Genomic DNA, 21609 nt, shown 5'->3' with positions numbered 1-21609 from the left:
TACTTCTTTATCTACTATAGATATTTCTGAAATATCAAAATCACATCTTTAAAATTTCTAATCGCATGATTCTTGATCGCTTGGATAGAACTCGCTACTTTAGGTGCACTCCAATGGTTTGCGCCTTGGTTTTGCAAACTAACTCACTAGGGCCAACCTCTAGAATCTCAGACATAACAATCCCACTTTTCATTCTTATTGAACCTTTTGTGCCAAGGTTGTAACCTGGCCTGCGTAGCGGTGCAGACTCCCTCCAGGCAAACTCCCAGGAACATAATCCCCCCATATCACAACGTTCTATTATCTACAAATAAATGGTGCCTCTAGATGGGCTGTGATGGTGTCTTTAGGCCACCCTATGAGTAATTCCAACCTTGCTCACATGGCATCACCTCACCTGGTAGGCCGGGGTCAGAGGAGCGGTGGATTCTTGGTGGCAGATGGAAGCGGGGATCAGCAGCAGGGGCAGCTCTCCGTGGGCTGGGAGCCCGGCTCCGAATGGCTTCACTCTGCACAGTCACATGACGATGGCGTTCTGGAGTCTGGAAGGAAATCTCCATCAGCCTAAAAACATCCTACCAAGTTTCTTGTCTTCCCCCCAGCCCGGACACCACCCCCCATTGACTCCTCCATCACATCCAACAACGCCACCATCAAACCCACCCCGCAGGCCAGAGTACTTGGTGTCATTCTGGACTCCAACCTATCCTTCCAGCCCCAAGTCCAATCTTTAACAAACTCATGCAGACTCCACCTCCGCAACATCGCCAAAATCCGCACGTTCCTAACCCCAGAAACCACTAAACAGCTCATCCACTCCCTCATCATATCACGACTCGACTACTGCAACTCCCTCCTCCCTGGCCTGCCTCGCCGCTGGCTATCCCCGCTTCAGTCCATCCTGAATACGGCTGCCAGACTCATTCACCTTTCCAACTGCTCCATCTCCGCCACCCCCCTCTGCCAATCCCTCCACTGGCTTCCGATTGCGCAACGGATCAAATTCAAAATCCTAACACTGACGTACAAAGCTGTCCACCATACTGCCCCGAACTACATCACTGACCTAATATCCAAGTACCGCCCAGCACGCACACTCCGCTCCTCACAAGACCTCCTTCTCTCTAGTTCCCTGGTCTCCTCCTCCCATGCCCGCCTCCAGGACTTCTCCAGGGTGTCACCCATCCTCTGGAACTCCCTGCCCCAACCCATCAGATTATCACCTACTCTCCTCTCCTTTAGGTGCACCCTGAAAACCCATCTCTTCAGGGAAGCCTACCCCACCCTCTGCTAACTTGCCGACCTCCTCTACTCTGCCTACCACTCCATCCCCCTCAGCTATCTCCTCCTGTGCCACCATCCCCTCCCTCCTAGACTGTAAGCTCCAAAGAGCAGGGCCCTCAATCCCCTCATGTTTTGCATTGTATTGGTCTGTCACATGTTCTGTCCCCCTTTATAATGTACAGCGCTGAGCGAACTATTGGCGCTTTTGGCTGTACTCAATATATTTCATATATATATATATATATTTATTTTTATTTTTTAATTTTGCTTTGCATGTTGAAATGCATTTTCATTACAAAATATATTACAAATATTTTTAAAAAATACATTTCAAAAATACTGTATGTCTTTAAAAATACAAATCTACATTTTTGGAATGCATTTACAGATATATGTAAAAATATATGTTAAAATGACTTTTTTATATGTAAAAAAAAAAATCTGAATACATTTTTTTAAATATTTTTTTTTTAAAATATATTCTTCAGATTTTTTTTTTTTAACATATAAAAAGGTCATTTTAACATATATTTGTAAATGCATTCCAAAAATTTAGATTTGTATTTTTAAAGACATACAGTATAATTTAAATGTATTTTTAAAAATATTTCTCATATATTGTGTAATAACACATTTCAACATGATTATATATATAATCATGTTGAAATATATAATAGAAATATATTGAATACGGCCAAAATTGTAGCATTTCAAATATTTGGCAATATATTTGAGAAGAATATTTTAAAATATATTTCAAATATATTTTTCTTCCATATGAGTTATAGCAAACTGGTGGAAGTCTTTGTGGAAATACCGTCTTAGAATAAAATGTATAGTATACCTTAAGGACTTCTTTATTCTGGGCGGGAACAGTCTGAGTAGCCAGTGGAAGAGTCCACTTCCGGACATCCTGACCGTAACCAGCCGGCACGAGGACCTATGAAAGAAATCATCCAGAAGGTTGGTGGTCCGGTAGAAAAAGATGCATCATATAAAAGTGGAGAGTTTGAGGACCTACCTGTCCATCAATGTACGCAACTTCACCCCGCAGGACAACTCTACGCACAGCTCCCTTCAACTTCATTCCCTCAAACGGAGTCCACTTGGATTTGGTGAACTGCATAGACTTTGGGACAACCCACTCATGTTCCAAATCCACCTGTGAAGAAAAAGGGACATTAAGTAGAAAACGGTCAAGAAGATTACAGAGGGGGTCGGCGACAGGATCAGTCACCATGGAGGTGGGACAGTTGAAGACCTAGGCTATTGCAGTTGGGAGATCTAGGCCATGAGGCGAGAGATTCATCATACGAGATGGGAAGGTGGGAGATCTAGGCCACGAGATGGGAAGGTGGGAGATCTAGGCCACGAGATGGGAAGGTGGGAGATCTAGGCCACGAGATGGGAAGGTGGGAGATCTAGGCCACGAGATGGGAAGGTGGGAGATCTAGGCCACGAGATGGGAAGGTGGGAGATCTAGGCCACGAGATGGGAAGGTGGGAGATCTAGGCCACGAGATGGGAAGGTGGGAGATCTAGGCCACGAGATGGGAAGGAGGGCGATCTAGGCCACGAGATGGGAAGGAGGGAGATCTAGGCTATGAGGTGAGTTGTGGGAACATTTTGTCAGGGAGGTGGGAAGGATGTTCCTCACTTACTATACTCTCACTTACCTCGATATAGGTATTCTCTTGGACTGGCAGCGAGAATATTTTGCGAGGGTTGTCATATAGGCGCTTGATTATGTCATCTATCATCAGTCGTCCCTCGCTGACAGCAGTGAGCAGTAGGGGAAGCATAGTCTCCAGGCCAGGATACCCAGGGGGAGGGTTTGGCCCTTCTTTCTCCTCCACAGAGTGGGGGGCTGTAGAAGGAGAAAAATCAGCAAAATATCAGTGTCCAGTTTTAAGAAAAAAAGCCGCTTCTGCCAAAATGCCCCTTGACCAAAGTCTGGGTCACCCTGTCTCAATAACCCATCCTGTGCACTTACTGTATTCCTACATTGCAAACTCTGTCCTGGTAGCAATTTATTATTCTCCTCCCTAAGAACTCACACTATCCCACCTCTATCAGGAATTGGTCATCATATGAATAATGTGGATAAAGGCACAAACTATATCTGTACCCGTATTATAAACGTCATAGAAATAATTACCATGATCGGTGGCAAAGCAGTCTATGATGTCCAGGTTGTCCCACAAGGCCTGCATGTCCTCTCTGGTCCCCAGCATGGGACGTACTTGCCCTCTCTTGTCCCCCAGTCGGTCAAGGTCATCCAGACAGAGGAAGAGGTGATGGGGCGCCACCTCACAGGTAACTTTGATGCCTTTCTGCTTGGCAGCCTTAATGATCAGGATCTAAAAAGGTGATTTGATTAGTGAACATCGTATGGCATATTTTTTTTTCCATCTTATGGCATATTAAAGGCTCAACAGGCTGGAGACTCACCTCTTCCTTCTTAGCCACATGGCAGATATGCACCGACCGCTTATACAACTGAGCCACCATCAGAATTGCTGCAACAGTCTGGTTCTCTGCATGAGCCACAATCGGCAAGTGAGACGGCCACTTCTCAAAATGCTGCAACAAAAGGCAAAGACGAAGCTTCAGGTACAGATCATAACCCAACTGCCCAGGGGAAAAAAATGGACCAGAAATATCACTCCCAACATAGAAGGTCTCAGAACCCAACTGCCCAGAAGAAAACGGACTTCAGTCGTCACCCCATATAAAGGGAGACTCTGAAACCTCCCCAGCAGAAAAAAGACCCAGGATGTGACATCAAACTGAATGGGACTCAGGACCCAACCTGCCAGGAGAAAACAGGCTCAGGATGTGACACCAAACTGTGGGGGACTCAGAACCCAACTACCTAGGAAAAAGTGGACTAGCGATGTCTTAGAACCCTTTTGTGACCACTTGGTAACAAAAGGATCAGTGACTCAAGAACCCAGAGCCCCTCCAGCGCCCACCAGGTAACAGATCTTTTTCAGTGTCCACTTGGGAACACAAAAACCAGAGACCTGAGAACCTAGAGCCCTTCCTGTGCCCATCTAGGAAAGCAATAACCAGAGACATGGGAACCTAGAGCCCCTCCAGCGCCCACCTGGTAACACAGAACCTTTTGGTATCCACTTGGGAACACAAGAACCAGAGACTTGAGAACCTAATGCTCTTCCAGTGCCCACCTGGGAAAGCAATAACGAGACTTGAGAACCTAAAGCCCCTCCCAGTGCCCACCTGCCTGGTAACAGAACCTTCTGGTAGCCACTTAGGAACACAAGAACCAGAGACTTGAGAATCTAAAGCCCTTCCAGCACCCACCTGGGAACACAATCAGAGACCTAAGAACCCAGAGCCCCTCCAGTGCCCACCTGGTAACACAGAACCTTCTGGTATCCACTTGGGAACACAAGAGCCAGAGACTTGAGAACCTAAAGCCCTTCCAGCACCCACCTGGGAACACAATCAGAGACCTAAGAACCCAGAGCCCCTCCAGTGCCCACCTGGTAACACAGAACCTTCTGGTATCCATTTGGGAACACAAGAGCCAGAGACTTGAGAACCTAAAGCCCTTCCAGCGCCCACCTGGGAACACAATAACCGAAGACCTGGGAATACAATAACCGGAGACCTGAGAACCCAAAGCTTCTTCAGTGCCCACCTGGGAACACAAACGTCTGGCGTCCACTTGGTGACACAGAAGGACCAGAAACCTAAGAACCCAAAACCCCTCAACCGGGACAAGTGAAACCTGCAGACTGAAAAACCTTAATGGACTTCTTAACAGGAGAGATGACAGCAGCGAGGACTCACCTCCATCCACAAAGAGACATTGTCCATCTTGAGCTGAGAGTACGTGTCATTCAGATACATCTTCAGTCCAGCCGCTGAACTGGCAATGGAGGAGAGGGACCCGGCATTCTCTGAACAGGCACCCAGGAACAGGGCAAAGTCACATCTGGCACCAGCCTCTGCCAACTGAGATGAGAAGATGGTATGACATTAGGGAGGGGGAGAAACCAGTCAGCGGAACTACAATACATAGGAACAGCACTCACCTTCTGAGCCAGGGAGAAGGTAGCGGCATCGGTGATAGCCGGACTGGTGTTAGGCATGGCGCACACCATAGTGACACCTCCTGCCAGAGCTGCAGCGGTGCCAGAAGAGAAGTCTTCTTTGTGGGTGGCACCAGGTTCGCGGAGATGTACATGTACATCAATCAGACCTGAGGTTGATGGGAAGAAGGCAAGAATACGGAATCAAAAATTAGACAGGTATTTCCCAAAAATAAGAACATTCATGTGTCACCACAGCAGGGCGAATCTAACCTAAAGCTTCACTACAAGAGTTTGAACTCGCTTCCCTACGATTGCACATCTATTGGGTTGCTTCCTCGTACTCAATGCAAGAACTAGAGCCGTAAAGGAAAATCAAAATAACCTGGAAGACGGATGAGCTTCTGGGAGGTCATACAGTCCACGTGGGTCTTCACGGGAGGGAAGGCTCCAATCTGACGCAGAGCCTAGAACAGAGCAACGGGGATCAGCATTAGCCACTCACTGAACTATTCCAATTCATGGCAGGTAGACCTCCTGTTTGGATGTTCTTTGTCACCATCCTGATACAAGTACAGCAAAGAAGAAGACATCATAAATCATCCTGCCAATATGGAACCCTTATAAGATGGAATCTGAAACAAGTCTTATTTAACCGCCTCCCGCCTGCCATGTAAGGAAATAACGGACGGACAGCGGTTTTCTCGTTCTGGGAGCACATCATATGACATCCTCCCATTCTAACTACGCATATGTGCCCCCAGGGATGTGCGGTGATTGGTGGTGCGCTGTGTCCCGCGGACACAGCAGATTACCGGTCAGCGGAAAGAGCCGATGACATCATCTCTGTCATGTGATCAGCTGTGTCCAATCACAGCTGATTGCATGTACACAAGGAAATACCGGTTATCGGCATTCCTCTCCTCACACTGACAGCTCGTGAGGAGAGGAGAGCCGGCAAGTGGCATTCCTGAGAGGACATCTACACTAATCATCAGGGAACTGATCAGTGCTCTGATGATCAGTGTAGCTCCGTCAGTGCCCCCCGTCACTGCCGCCTCCCGGTGCGCCCCGTTCGCTGCCACCTCCCGGTGCCCCATCCCTCGCTGCCTCCTCCCAGTGCCCCTCCGTCGCTGCCACCTCCCAGTGCCCCATCCCTCGCTGCCTCCTCCCAGTGCCCCTCCGTCGCTGCCGCCTCCCAGTGCCCCTCCGTCGCTGCCGCCTCCCAGTGCCCCTCCGTCGCTGCCGCCTCCCAGTGCCCCATCCCTCGCTGCCTCCTCCCAGTGCCCCATCCCTCGCTGCCTCCTCCCAGTGCCCCATCCCTCGCTGCCTCCTCCCAGTGCCCCATCCCTCGCTGCCTCCTCCCAGTGCCCCATCCCTCGCTGCCTCCTCCCAGTGCCCCATCCCTCGCTGCCGCCTCCCAGTGCCCCTCCGTTGCTGCCGCCTCCCAGTGCCCCTCCGTCGCTGCCTCCTCCCAGTGCCCCATCCCTGCCGCCTCCCAGTACCCCATCACTGCCGCCTCCCAGTGCCCCATCACTGCCGCCTCCCAGTGCCCCATCACTGCCGCCTCCCAGTGCCCCATCACTGCCGCCTCCCAGTGCCCCATCACTGCCGCCTCCCAGTGCCCCATCACTGCTGCCACATATGCGTACATCAGTGAAGGAGAAAAATCACTTATTTACAAAATTTTATAACAGAAACAAAGAAAAATTTTTTTTTTTAAATTTTCAGTCTTTTGTAGTTTGTTCAGCAAAAAACAAAAACCTCAGAGGTGATTAAATACCACCAAAAGAAAGCTCTGTCTAAAAAAAAAAATTATAAACATTTCATATGGGTACAGTGTTGCATGACCGCGAAATTGTCAAAAGTGTGACAGTGCTGAAAGCTAAAATTGGCCTGGACAGGAAGGGGGTGAAAGTGCCCAGTAGGCAAGGGGTTAAAACACTGTCTGGATAAACATGCACACACTGAGGAGATCCAAGTGTACCTATTTATGGATTGTTATATTAGCAGCAGCCAAGTCAGTCCCAAACATCCACTCTCCCCCCTCCTCATGTCTTTGGGGATTTTAAGCTTTCCTCGTCTTGTGCCTATTATATAAACCCCCCCCCCCCCCCCACCACTTTCCTCTGTTGAAACTGATCCCTAAAATTCCCTGTAAACTTCCAACTCCACAATGAAACCCTTTGGAGCTGCAGGGGCTATCTTCAGCCCACCTTCATTTCCTGTCTGAACGACAATTCTCATCAAGCCCCTCTTGTTGATTTGTACTTTTACAGGGCTAACTAATCACAGCTATTAACTTTCTCTGCCATCAATTTTTTCCTCTTGGTGATGTGTGGCCAAAAATATTAGTGTCCACATCAGTCACTGCAGTTTTTCTGAGCACTATATGAAAAAAACATCCAAAGCATCCCTTTAGATGTGCATGATCCTCCTGGTTACTAGGTGCTGCAGACTTTAGCTGTGCCATCTACTGATCAGTTGCTTTACTATGTTCTATTACAGTGATCAGCAGATTGCACAGCTAAACTCTGCAGCACCTAGTGTCCCACATGTCTAAAAGGATTCTGGAGACGCATTCTTTCATTAAAACGCAAGGCAGAGGGCTGTGGTGTTTATAGGAGCATGCCAACCTCTCCTACCAAACTGAGCAAAGACCAGCAGACTGACCCAGTGATGACAACAGTCTCAAAAAAGGAGGTATTTCATGAAGAGAGTGTACATTACACTTCAGTTTTCATTATTCTCACCCTGAAGTCCCACCACAAGTTCACCATGTATCCTACTTATGCATTTAGTTTCACTGTAAAGTCTCTGGCATCTATCTCCAGCAAACAGGCAAGGACTGAGCGAACATCGTCCTCTCCTCCACACTCACCTCAACAAACAGTTTGGTGCACTTGATGTCAATGATCAGGGGAACGGAGTAATCTACAGCCAAGCGGCGAGTGCGGTACCCGCGGGTGACAAAGGAGGAAAGCCTGCGACCACCAGAATTTCTCATGGATAGGTTGATAACCAGATCGAAGTGGTTCTCGGACAGATGGTCCATAATGCTCCTCTGCTTCTCCTTCGTGGGTCCATCACTGTCTGGATCTTCAAAGACCCAATCCATCGCCTTAATCTGTAAGAGGCCATTAGGAATGGTCATAAACACTGAAAAGGGAATGAGATACAGAAAACCAGATTGACAGTACAAAAGGCATGTGATCACCTTGATTCCATGTTCAGTATAGAAGTCGGCGGTGCCAAGACTGGCATACAGGCTGTACCCGAGGCTCTCCAGGGCCCGCACAGTGGGCAGGAGCTCACTCTTATTCTGGAGGGGAGGAAGAAGTACAAAATAAAGGTGAGAAGAGGCAAAGTTTAAGAAATGGATGCAACTCTCTCCAGAAGAATGTATGGTAAACACCATGAAGATGATTTACTAAAACTGGAGTGCGCAAAATCTGGTGCAGCTATGCAAAGAAACCAGCGTCCAGGTTTGCCAAAGCCGTAATTGAACAAGTAGAAGAAGTGGATTGGCTACCTTGCACAGCTGCACCAGATTTTGCACTCTCCAGTTTTAGTAAATCAACCCCCATATGTGCATAAGACAAGACTTGAAAAGAACCAAAAACCTATCACCACGCCCCTTCAATGACAGGGTCTGCTCAAAGCTCGCCCACCGCTCCACCTATGGCAGCCACCGCAAAATACCCAAATGCTTCTGGCTATGGGGGTGCAGGTGACCTTCTCCCATGAGGACCCAATTGCTAAGCACTTTCACCACCCCCTCTAATCTGACACTGGGTGGTGAGTGGAGAGCTGTAAAGAAGACTACAAAGTGGTTGGGACTTAGGTGGGCTTTAATCAGCCCTATCACTTTGCCCTTGACTGGGAAGGTAACAGGGTCTCTCTGAAGAAGTGTCGCCTCAATTTAAAAATGGCAAATCCCCCAGAAGACCAAGAGCATGCAGCACTTAGTTCTGCTCTGATCAGTGCTTTGGTTGCTTAGGTAGTGTCCCCCCCACTTCCATCAAAGCTGTTCGACCATGCTGCTACGCAAGAAATTAATATCTGAGGTCTGAGCAACAACGCTCATCTCCGGCAGCAGGCATGCACTTGAGACAGTCACCAACTACAGCATTGGAAGGGGTCAGCTCAGATCCCAACACAAGCAGAGAGCTAGTAAACTGAGTGGAGATTTGAGTGGCCACAGTGCTGCGCTGCTCCCCCATAGGATGGCCCATAAATTGGTCTTCAGCCTGGGGTGGAGCTTACAGCAAACCGACAGAAAAAAAGATGTACTTTTATTGGCTACAGTTAAGAACAAGACCAATTCTACATATAATTGGTCCCCAAGTGGACTCAACGAGTTTTAAGCCGTTGAGATACCTCTGCAGACTGTGTTGCTAAAGAAACTTAAGAGGAATCAGAAGACCAACTTATCCAACTGTGCCATTTTGGTCTACGGGGCTTCAATCAGCATCAGTGGTTTTCTCCTTTGGAAGAGACTTCTTGATCTTCAGAACAATCTTTCTGAATTCAAACTCATCTATTCTGAGCACCAAATTCAACTTGGTGACAAAGCTGTCCTTTTTGATCTCTCACCTTGTAGCTCCCAATGGTCAACAGAATGTTGTTCTGTGGAATCTTGAAGCCGGTACTCAGCATGGCCTTCAGATAGGCTTCATAACGGTTCTCTCCGAAGCAGGCCACCTCACCCGTGCTGGTCATCTCCACCCCGAGAACCACATCTGCTCCGGCCAACCGAGAGAAGGAGAACTGAGGCACCTGGAATAAAGGAGAAAGGTCACCAATGACTGGCAACACCACATCTGGCTTCCAAGTTTGAGCTTGCTTTCCAAATTCCTTACAACTGTATGAAAGACACCGACTTCTACTTTGCATAGAAGGACAGAAGTCTTACCTTCACACCCACAATTCCTGTCCCCGTCATTAGTCCAACTGGCTCAACCTCTTCTCCCATGATCACCTGTGTGGCCAGAGCCACCATGTCCACCCCCAACGTTTTGGAGACGAATGGGAAGGAGCGAGAGACTCGGACATTGCACTCTATCACTTTCAGCTGGTCATCCTGTGCAGGAGACAAAAGGAAGAATAAGAATGGAGTCCTTGGAGACAAAGGCCAAGGGAAACGCAGACACAATGTACATATGTTGGAGCATTAGCATGCATGAGGATGAAAGATGGAAGAAAGAGAATAAGTCAGAATGGCTACGTGTGGAAACAAGCTAAGAGGGAAAAAGGTCAGAGGTGAAAGACATGAAGTCCACAAGTGGACAAACGTTCCCATGTATGCAAGTAACCCAAGGAAAATCCCAAGCTTATGGAGGCACCATCCAAGCAAAGCAAGCAGCTTAGCATCTTAAAGATAGCTCATCCTTGGGTTTGTGAGAGGTCAAGAGGGTGCAAAACATGATGATCGAGCATTAGGAGACATTCAGGTCCCAAATCCATAAGCCCATTTTATTTTTCCTTGCAGCTTCCCATTTATTCATCATCCCTCTTTCCACCCAGACCTGGAAATCACTCAAGTAGAGGAGAGATGGGAGCTGAAGAGAAACCATGCCAGAAAGTGGGGCCATTTTTGGGTTTGGGCCCCAAAGAGCACAGCCTTGAAGAATTTGCTTGAGACTAGAGCTCATTCTTGATGTGACACATTCACTTTAATAAGCTCACTATTAACATTGGTGAATTATGAGCAGACAGGCAGGGCATATAGTAAGCAATGTCCTAGTGAAGAGATGGGTCTGCAATCTTACCTTGGCAATGAGCTGCAGGTTGAAGGGTCCGGTCACCTGGAGCTCTAGCCCCACCGCATGGATGATGGCTTTGATCCTCTCCAGGGTTTTCGGGGTGATGTCCTGAGGAGGAGTGACCAGTGTGGCATCTCCAGAGTGGACTCCGGCATTCTCAACATGCTCAGAGATAGCGATGGCTACCACCACCCCATCACAGGCCACGGCATCCACATCTATCTCCTGGGGAGAGCACAGTCAGATTATTACAGACATCTTAGCCCATTTAGTTTTTACTGAAATAAACCAAATACTCTGGAATAGTTTGAAGCAGTAAACTCAGTTTCGGGATCGAAGGTTTATGGTTTTCATTTGGTGAGGTCAGAGGGTTTCTATTAGTCATCAATAAATCACTGGATCACATTTTTAATCCAAGAAAATAACAGACTGACCTTGGCTTCCTGGATGAATTTGGAGATGACTACAGGATGTTCTTTGGACACAGCCACGGCGTTGCTGAGAACTTTCTCCAGATCTTCGTCGCAATAGGCAACATTCATCGCCGCCCCACTCAGAACATAGGACGGGCGCACCACGCAGGGGAACCCCACCGAGTTACAGAACTGCAGGGCAGACTGGAGAGGGGCAGAAAGGTGAGTGAGGGAGGTTGAGTCAGAGGGGGAATGGGAGCCAGAGGAGAGAGAAGGGGGTGAGCTTGACCCATTGTACCCCCTTATCTCAAAAGCAGACAGAGCAGACCCAGTGTACCCCCATATCCCACAGGCAGAGCAGACGCATTGCACCCCCTTTATCCCAAAAGCAGAGCAGACCCAGTGTACCCCCTTTATCCCAAAAGCAGACAGAGCAGACCCAAAGTACCCCCATATCCCAGAGGCACAGCAGACCCAGTGCACCCTCTTTATCACAAAAGCAGACGCAGCGTACCCCCATATCCTAGAGGCAGAGCAGACCCAGTGTACTCCCTTGTCCAAAAAGCAGACAGAGCAGACCCAGTATACCCCCATATCCTAGAGGCAGAGCATTCCCAGTGTACTCCCTTGTACCAAAAGCAGACAGAGTAGACCCAAAGTACCCCCATCACTAAGAAGCAGGCCGAGTAGACCCAGTGCACCCCCATTAATCCTGAGGCAAGACAGAGCAGACCCAGTGCATGCCCTTATCACAGAGGCAGGACACAGCAGACCCAATGTACCCCTTATCTCAAAAGCAGACCCGGTGTACCCCCTTATCCCAGAGGCAAGCAGGCAGCGCAGACCTAGCACCCATCCCTTTTTTCGAAAGAATTTTGAGCAGACCCAGCACCCATCCTTTCTTTCAAAAGCATGCAGAGGAGACCCAGCACCCTTTCCCTCATTCCAGAAGCAGGCAGAGCAGACCCAGCACCTCCTCCTCACTCTAGAGGCAGACTGAGCAGACCGAGCATATCCCATTAAGCCCAGCATTACGCTGAGTATAATCCAGTGCACCCACTTTTCGCAGAAGCAGGCCCAGCATACCCCTTTATTCCAAAGGCAGGCAGAGTAGACCCAGCACATCCTTATTCCAGAGACAGGTAGTGCAGACCCAGTATCACCCCTTATGCCCAGCTTTGGGTAGAGAAAAATCCAGTGCACCCCCTTGTTGCCGAAGCAGGCAGAGCAGACCCAGCATACCTCCATATCAGACAGCTCCTTCCACTGCGGTTGGCTGATCCCGATGGTGTCCAACAGACGGGAGAACTTGAAGCGGTTTTCGGCAGAGTCGATGGAGTCAGGCGAGGTGCCCAGGACACGGCACTGCTGTCGGTGCAGGGACATGGCTATGTTGTTGGGTAGCTGGCCCCCCATGGACAGGATGATCCCCTCGGGGTTCTCCAGCTCATAGATGTCCATCACCACCTGGAACAGAGGACAAGATTAGTAAACACAATTGCTAAATGTATTGAGATAGGTTACCACATGCTAAGGGGGTCCCCATCTGTGCCTCTTAATTTACTTCTGGTCTTGTGTGTCCTCCCCCCAATTACAGGAGCACTTTAAGGACATGAGCCTCCCTTTAAACACTCACCTCAAAGGAGATCTCGTCAAAGTAGAGTCTGTTGCACATGTCATAGTCGGTGCTGACCGTCTCCGGGTTATAATTCACCATGATTGTCTTGAAGCCCATCTAAAAAAAAAAAAAAAAAAGTTAAAGTAATTATAAAACCTAAAACCAAAAAAATGTCAGAACAGCCTATCCAGTCCTTAGCAGGGGTGTAGGCATTTTTTGTCCCCCCCAAGTTTGCTTTTCCCTGAGGTTATACAGAGCTCCACCCCTGAGGAACATTTCACAGATTAAACCGACCCCCGCGGCTTTGCTTCTCCCATAGCTATACCTCACCTTGCGCAATTCCTGGATACAGCCCACCGCACACCAGTCAAACTCCACGCTGCTGCCGATGCGGTAGACACCGGAGCCGATCACCATGACGTGCGGCTCCTCAAATTGTAGGTCGTGCTGCGTGCCGTTGTAGGTCAGGTACAGGTAATTGGTCTGTGCCGGCCACTCAGCGGCCACCGTGTCAATCTGCTTCACCACCGGCAGAATCTGCCATTCCTGCCTCAACTTCCGGACGGCGAGCTCCGTGCTGTGTATGGGGGAAGAGACAAATGGGAGTTATACCACGCCAAAGTCCAAACTATTTAACATCAGAGCCAGCGGACTGAAAACTCATGGGGCCCCCAGGCAATAGGGGATCATGGGGCCCCTGTGTCCTTGCCCAAACTCAAAAAAGCCTACGAAAAAGGTACCAGGGGCATCTCATGGGGCCCCCTAGTGACCCCGGGCCCTCGGGCAGTGCCCGAGTTTCCAAATGGTCAGTCCGCCCCTGATCAGAGCTACCCTATACATTATATACCGAGATCCCTTTATTATCTGCCCCCACATTAATAATCCACCGGGCAAAGATTTTAAAGCAGCTGTGTATATTGCAAAACATTTTTAGATGTAGGTTTCCTGCAAGAGAAGACCTCCGATCTCCTCTCTTCAGTGTCCTGTGTCTCCTACTTTCCCTCTGCTCCAGGACAGCACCCCCCCCCCCAGAGGTGAGAAATATAGAGGAGGTTGGAGACACGGGAGACCAGAGAGATGAGCAGAATACCTCTTCTATTACATGGAACAGAGACCAGGGTAGGAGACATGGAACACCTGAGAGGAGAGTAGAATAGTTCTTCTATTACAAGTAATGGAGGGGAGGTAGGAGACAATACAATGGAGAGTATAGTATCTCTTCTAATACAAAAATGGAGAGGAGGTAGGAGACACAGGACAATGGAGAGGAGAGTATAATACCTCTTCTATTACAAAAAAACGGAGGGGAGGTAGGAGACACAGGACACTGGAGAGTATAATACCTCTTCTACTACAAAAATGGAGGGGAGGTAGGAGACACAGGACAATGGGGAGTATAATACCTCTTCTATTATAAAAATGGAGGGGAGGTAGAAGACACGGGCAAATAGAGAGTATAATACCTCTTCTATTATAAAAATAAAGGGGAGATGGGAGACACAGGACAATGGAGAGTATATTATATCTCTTATAAAAATGGAGGGCAGGTAGGAGACACAGAACAATGGAGAGTATAATACCTCTTTTATTACAAAAAACGGAGGGGAGATAGGAGACACGGGACAATGGAGAGTTTAATACCTCTTATAAAAATGAAAGGAAGGTAGAAGACACGGAACAATGGAGAGTGGAATACCTCTTATAAAAATGGAGGGGAGATAGGAGACACGGGACAATGGAGAGTATAATATCTCTTATAAAAATGGAAGGAGACACAGAACAATGGAGAGTATAATTGCTCTCTATTACAAAAAACGGAGGGGAGATAGGAGTCACAGGACAATAGAGAGTATAATACCTCTTATAAAAATGGAGGGGAGATAGGAGACACGGGACAATGGAGAGTATAATACCTCTTCTATTATAAAAATGGAGATGAGATAGGAGATACGGGACAATGGAGAGTATAATACCTCTCATGGGCAGCACAGTGGCTAAATGGTTAGCACTTCCGCCTGGCAGTACTAGGGTCGCTGGTTCAAATCCCAACCACAGCATCACCTGCCTGGAGTTTGCATGTTCTCCCTGTGCCTGCGTGGGTTTCCTCTGGCTACTCAGGTTTCCTCCCACACTCCAAAGACATGCTGGTAGGTTAATTGGATCCTGTCTAAATTGTCCCTAGTATGTGTATGTATGAATGTGAGTTAGGGACTTTAGATTGTACACCCCTTGAGGGTTAGGGACTGATGTGAATGTACAATATATATGTAAAGTGCTGCGTAAATTGACAGCGCTATATAAGTACCTATAATAAATAAAATAAATAAAAATGGAGGGGAGGTAGAAGATACGGGACAATGGAGAGTATAATACCTCTTCTATTATAAAAATGGAGGGGAGAGGAGACACGGGACAATGGAGAGTATAATACCTCTTCTAATATAAAAATGGAGGGGAAGTAGGAGACACGGGACAATGGAGAGTATAATACCTCTTCTATTATAAAAATGGAGTGGAGGTAGGAGACACGGGACAATGGAGAGTATAATACCTCTTCTATTATAAAAATGGAGGGGAGATGGGAGACACGGGACAATGGAGAGTATAATACCTCTTCTATTATAAAAATGGAGGGGAGATAGGAGACAAGGGACAATGGAGAGTATAATACCTCTATCACAAAAATGGAGGGGAGGTAGGAGACACGGGACAATGGAGAGTATAATACCTCTTCTATTATAAAAATGGAGGGGAGGTAGGAGACACGGGACAATGGAGAGTATAATACCTCTTCTATTATAAAAATGGAGGGGAGATATGAGACACGGGACAATGGAGAGTATAATACCTCTTCTATTATAAAAATGGAGGGGAGATAGGAGACACGGGACAATGGAGAGTATAATACCTCTATTACAAAAATGGAGGGGAGGTAGGAGACACGGGACAATGGAGAGTATAATACCTCTTCTATTATAAAAATGGAGGGGAGATAGGAGACAAGGGACAATGGAGAGTATAATACCTCTATTACAAAAATGGAGGGGAGGTAGGAGACAATGGACAATGGGGAGTATAATACCTCTTCTATTATAAAAATGGAGGGGAGATAGGAGACAAGGGACAATGGAGAGTATAATACCTCTATTACAAAAATGGAGGGGAGGTAGGAGACACGGGACAATGGAGAGTATAATACCTCTTCTATTACAAAAATGGAGGGGAGGTAGGAGACACGGGACAATGGAGAGTATAATACCTCTTCTATTACAAAAATGGAGGGGAGGTAGGAGACACGGGACAATGGAGAGTATAATACCTCTTCTATTACAAAAATGGAGGGGAGGTAGGAGACATGGAACTCCTGAGAGATGAGTGGAATTCCTCCTCCATTACAGAGAACAAAGGAGAAGAAGGAGACATTACAGAAAATGGAGAAGTAGGAAAAACTGGAGACTGAAGTAAAATACCTCTATTACAGAGAACAGAGGAGAAGAAAGGACGATGGACTCCAGAGAGGGAAGCATAATACCTCTTCTATTACAGATAGAGGAGAAATAGGTGACACCGGACAACAGGGAACAGAGGGGAGGGTAGGAGACCTGGGGCATCAGGGAGGGGAGTATAATATACTTCTTCTATAACAAGGAATGGAGGGGAAGAAGAAGACACAGGACATCGGAGACAGGCGCATAATATCTCTCCTTTTACAAAGAAAAGTGAGATAGGGAACATGGGACACAAGTGAGGCGTATAATACTACTATTACAGAGGACGGAGGGGAGGTAGGAGACATGAGACACTGGAGAGGGGTGTATAATACCTCTTCTATTACAGGGAACAAAGGGATGGTAGGAGATTATAGATACCGAAAAGGGAAGTATAGTACCTCTTCCATTACAGAGAACAAAGGGAAGGTAGTAGACATGAGGCACCAGAGAGGTGAGTTCAATTCCTCTTCTATTACAGGGAAAGGAGGGGAGGAACAAGACACAGGACACTGGAGAGGGGACTACAATACCTCTTCTATTACAGGGAAAGGAGGGGAGGTACAAGACACAGGACACTGGAGAGGGGACTACAATACCTCTTCTATTACAGGGAAAGGAGGGGAGGTACAAGACACAGGACACTGGAGAGGGGACTACAATACCTCTTCTATTACAGGGAAAGGAGGGGAGGTACAAGACACAGGACACTGGAGAGGGGACTACAATACCTCTTCTATTACAGGGAAAGGAGGGGAGGTACAAGACACAGGACACTGGAGAGGGGACTACAATACCTCTTCTATTACAGGGAAAGGAGGGGAGGTACAAGACACAGGACACTGGAGAGGGGACTACAATGCCTCTTCTATTACAGGGAAAGGAGGGGAGATACAAGACACAGGACACCGAAGAGGGGACTACAATACCTCTTCCATTACAGGGAAAGGAGGGGGGGTACAAGACACAGGACACTGGAGAGGGGACTACAATACCTCTTCTATTACAGGGAAAGGAGGGGGAGTACAAGACACAGGACACTGGAGAGGGGACTACAATACCTCTTCTATTACAGGGAAAGGAGGGGAGGTACAAGACACAGGACACTGGAGAGGGGACTACAATACCTCTTCTATTACAGGGAAAGGAGGGGAGGTACAAGACACAGGACACCGGAGAGGGGACTACAATACCTCTTCTATTACAGGGAAAGGAGGGGGAGTACAAGACACAGGACACTGGAGAGGGGACTACAATACCTCTTCTATTACAGAACGGAGAGGTAAGAAACACAGGACAACAGGTAGGCAAGTATGTCAAATAGGCAGAAGATGGCATCAAAGCACTCACCTCTGCACAGCCATCGCCACCTGCTTGTCGGAGAAGCCCAGCTGTTTGGCGCGGAGAAGTACATCCCGGGTCATGGTGGTCTTGTCCTGGCAGGACTCCAATGTGGAAACGTGGTCGGTGATGTTCTTCATTTTGTGGAGGAACCAGCGGTCGATCTTCGTTAGTTCGTACAGGCGTTCGATGGTGTATCCTGCCCGCAGCGCTGCTGCCAGCACAAATATCCGCTTGTCCGTGGGGGTCTCCAGCTCCTGAAGGACATAGACAGCAATTAAGTCGCCACTAGAATATAAGATAAATGCAATCAAATAAGAGCAGCAGGTATTTTCATTGGACTATATACCTTTTAGCACTGCACTTTTTATATATATATATATATATATATATATATATATATATAAAGTGCAGTGCTAAAAGGTATATAGTCCAATGAAAATTCTCCAATAAAATGTTATGATCAATATACACTCCAGTCCAGATAAAAGTAATGTATGTAAAATTTAAATAAAGTAAAATAAATTAATGCATTAATAAAATGGTGACAGTTTGTGACAAGTGATTCAATACAGGGGTTGTCTGTGACTTCTCGATTCAGTGGTCTGGCGAAAAATAGTGAAAATATGCACTCACCAGATGCGTATTTTTAATATGGCCCCTTTAACGCGTTTCGTGCAATAGCACTTCATCAGAAAGGCATGGCCATCACGCCAGTGCCGTGCGTCATGCATTTATATAGTAACCACAATCATTGACAGTCCTAGCAAACGTGAAGACGCCCGCGCATGCGCAGTGTGACCTAATGTCATCATCCTAGCTGTCTACCTAATATTCCAAAAGGCCAGTTCATGCGTATTAGATGAAATTGCACAGACCTGGATACTTTCCATACCCAGGCTAACACTTTAAAATTACGGTTTATGGAAAAGGGCTATGAAGAGACTACACTAACCAACTCCATGGAACAAGTAACCAATATGAATAGAGAGGACATACTTAAACCAAATCCTAAAAAAAAAGAGCGGAAAATGTTTTGCCCATTTATAACAACGTTTTCGATTCAGCATAAAGCCATTAAGTATCCAGGTCTTCATTCAGAAGAACTGGAATGTTCTGAAAGCTGACCTAGTTCTAACACATTATACCAAAGAAACCTGAGGTGATTTATAGAAAAGCTAATACCCTGAGAAATCAGCTAGCCCTGAATGTATCAGACCCGCCTACACCCATATCACTTTTTACTAATTTAAAAAGTTTTTTTGCCGTGCAATAGATGCGTTATCTGCTGTTGTAATGTCACTAGGAAAACAAAAATACATTCTTTTGCATCTCAGATTACGGGTAGGACCTATAATATAATTAGCTTCATAAACTGCAATAGCCGATATGTGGTCTATCTCCTAGAGTGCCCCTGTGAGAAACAGTACGTTGGACGTACAAGGAGACTGAAAGACCGCTTGAGGGAGCACGTGTATAATATTAAAAAGGGCTTCAAGGAGTACTCACTCTCTAGGCATTATAGGTAACACCATGACAGAGACCCCACTTCTCTTAAATTTGTGGGAATAGACATTATCATGTCCCACTGGCGAGGTACCCATAAGAAAAGATCTGTATTCCAGGCAGAAACAAAGTGGATTTTTGAAATAGATTGTCTATATCCCAAAGGTCTTAATAAAGATATAGACCTGAATTGTTTTGATAATAGTTGATAATTTTAGTTGCCTTTTTACTTCCTGGTATTAGCTTTTACATAAAAAAACTTTTATATCTGATTTCTTGTATGTTTTTACACATTTTTAGATGTTCTTATTTATCATGTCCTCCTCCCTACAATTTTATATAGTTTTATATATTTTTTTATACAATTTTATATATGTATATATAGATTATATATATAATATATCATTTTATATTATTAACCACTTGCCGCCCAGCCACTGTAGATATACGGCAGCAGGGCGGCACTGGCAAGGCAAAACCACGTTTTAAAACGTGTGTTTTGTAAACAAATAGGGGGCGCGCGCGAGGCATGCCGCCACCCTATCTGTCCCGCCGATCACCGCCGCGGATGTCAGTCGCCAGGTCACAGCCGGTCCTTAGTGGCTGTTTCCCGGCGATCGGCGGTAAACAGTGACAGAGAGCACAGCTGCAGTAGCTGTGCTGTCTGTCACTTCCTTGTCAGCTCGAGGACGAGCTGATTGAGACAGAAGAGTTTCTCTCTCTTGATCAGCGGTGTCCCGTCCAGCACACACCCCGCCCCCTAGTAAAACACTCCCCTCACTCAGATAACCCTTCCCTGCAAAATAAAGTTAACCCCTTCCTCCCCATTGCCATTAGTACAGTGTCAGTGTTTTTCTTTTTTGCATTGATCACTGTATTAGTGTTTTTGGGGATGTCAGTGAGCCCAAGTCAGTACCCCCCAATGTCAGAATGTCCGCCGCAGTCCCGCCATAAGTCGCTGATCGCTGCCATAAGTCCCTGATCGCCGCCATAATTCGCTGATCGCCGCCATTATTAGTATAAAAAAAAAACTAAAAATCCCAGTATCTTTCCCGCCATTTGTAAACGCTATAACTTTCACGTAAACCAATTAATTTACACATATTGGGTTTTTTTTTTAGCAAAGACATGTCGCAGAATGCACTTTGGCAGAAATTTATGACTAAATTTGATTTTTGCATTTTTTTTTTTTGGACGTTTTATAGCAAAAAGTCCAAAATATTGTTTTTTTTTTCCTCAAAATTGTCAGCCTTTTTTTTTATAGCACAAAAAATAAAAACCGCACAGGCGATCAAATACCACTGAAAGAAAGCTCAATTTGTGGGGAAAAAAGCGCTGTATAGCAGAAAAATGGCGTAAGTTGCAGTATCTATACCATAGTTTGTAGACGCTATAACTTCCACACAAAGCAATCAATATACACTCATTGGGATTTTTTTTTACCAAAAACATGGAGCAGAATACATTTTGGCCTAAATTTATAACCAACTTTGAGTTTACTATATATTTTTTATAGCTGAAAGTAAAAAATATTGTTTTTCTTCAAAATTTTTGGCCTTTTTTTGTTTATAGCGTGAAAAATAAAAAGCGCACAGATGATCAAATACCACCGAAAGAAAGCTCTGTTTGTGTGAAAAAAAGGACGTAAATTTCGTTTGGGTGCAGAATTGCATGACCGCGCAATTGTCAGTTGAATTAGTGCAGCGCCGAGTAGCAAAAAGAGGCCTGGTCATTAAGGGGGGTAAATCCTCTGGAAGGCAAGTGGTTAACACAACATATATTCCCATCTTGTATACTTTTATGGGCCGCACCTTTTATTGAGTTTTTAATATATATGAGATTCTCTTAATTTTTATATTGATTCTTCTTTATATTGATTTATGATTATTAATATATTATTTTTATGATTATTTTATGTATTATTGTATGTGTTACCCATATTATTTTGTATCACACTTTGGTACATACATTTTGATGTAGACCGGTATTCCACAATATACATTATATAGGATACTTTTTACACTATGTATCCCCCATTTGGGAAGTAAGCCAATTGTGAATATGTGTGCATATTTATCTATATATGCATTTAAATTTTTTGGTGGGTCACTCCGTCCTATACTGAATAGTTGTT

At 46.2% G+C, this 21609-nt stretch overlaps 1 protein-coding gene across 2 annotated transcripts in view; it reads right to left on the bottom strand.

Moving 5' to 3' along the window:
• The window catches only part of CAD (carbamoyl-phosphate synthetase 2, aspartate transcarbamylase, and dihydroorotase), a 76454-nt gene that overhangs the window by 24997 nt on the left and 29848 nt on the right, over positions 1-21609 (bottom strand). For both annotated transcript variants that reach the window (XM_089659684.1, XM_089659685.1), the window contains exons 17-35: positions 17979-18226; positions 13471-13717; positions 13159-13257; positions 12765-12989; positions 11544-11726; positions 11116-11334; positions 10260-10427; positions 9941-10123; positions 8562-8666; positions 8226-8471; positions 5730-5811; positions 5348-5514; positions 5103-5267; positions 3735-3866; positions 3442-3643; positions 2960-3150; positions 2306-2446; positions 2129-2224; positions 398-542 (exon numbers count right to left, since the gene is read on the bottom strand). In XM_089659684.1, the coding sequence (XP_089515810.1) occupies positions 398-542; positions 2129-2224; positions 2306-2446; positions 2960-3150; positions 3442-3643; positions 3735-3866; positions 5103-5267; positions 5348-5514; positions 5730-5811; positions 8226-8471; positions 8562-8666; positions 9941-10123; positions 10260-10427; positions 11116-11334; positions 11544-11726; positions 12765-12989; positions 13159-13257; positions 13471-13717; positions 17979-18226 (3244 nt within the window). The remainder of the gene's footprint in view (positions 1-397; positions 543-2128; positions 2225-2305; positions 2447-2959; positions 3151-3441; positions 3644-3734; positions 3867-5102; positions 5268-5347; positions 5515-5729; positions 5812-8225; positions 8472-8561; positions 8667-9940; positions 10124-10259; positions 10428-11115; positions 11335-11543; positions 11727-12764; positions 12990-13158; positions 13258-13470; positions 13718-17978; positions 18227-21609) is intronic.

The sequence above is a fragment of the Staurois parvus genome, unplaced genomic scaffold (genome assembly GCF_062004578.1).
Source record: "Staurois parvus isolate SC_StPar_1 unplaced genomic scaffold, SC_StPar_1.0 ptg001181l, whole genome shotgun sequence".
NCBI classification, from domain to species: domain Eukaryota; kingdom Metazoa; phylum Chordata; class Amphibia; order Anura; family Ranidae; genus Staurois; species Staurois parvus.
The sequence above is the reverse complement of the archived record's forward strand: the minus strand, read 5'-3'. Positions and strand labels throughout refer to the sequence as shown.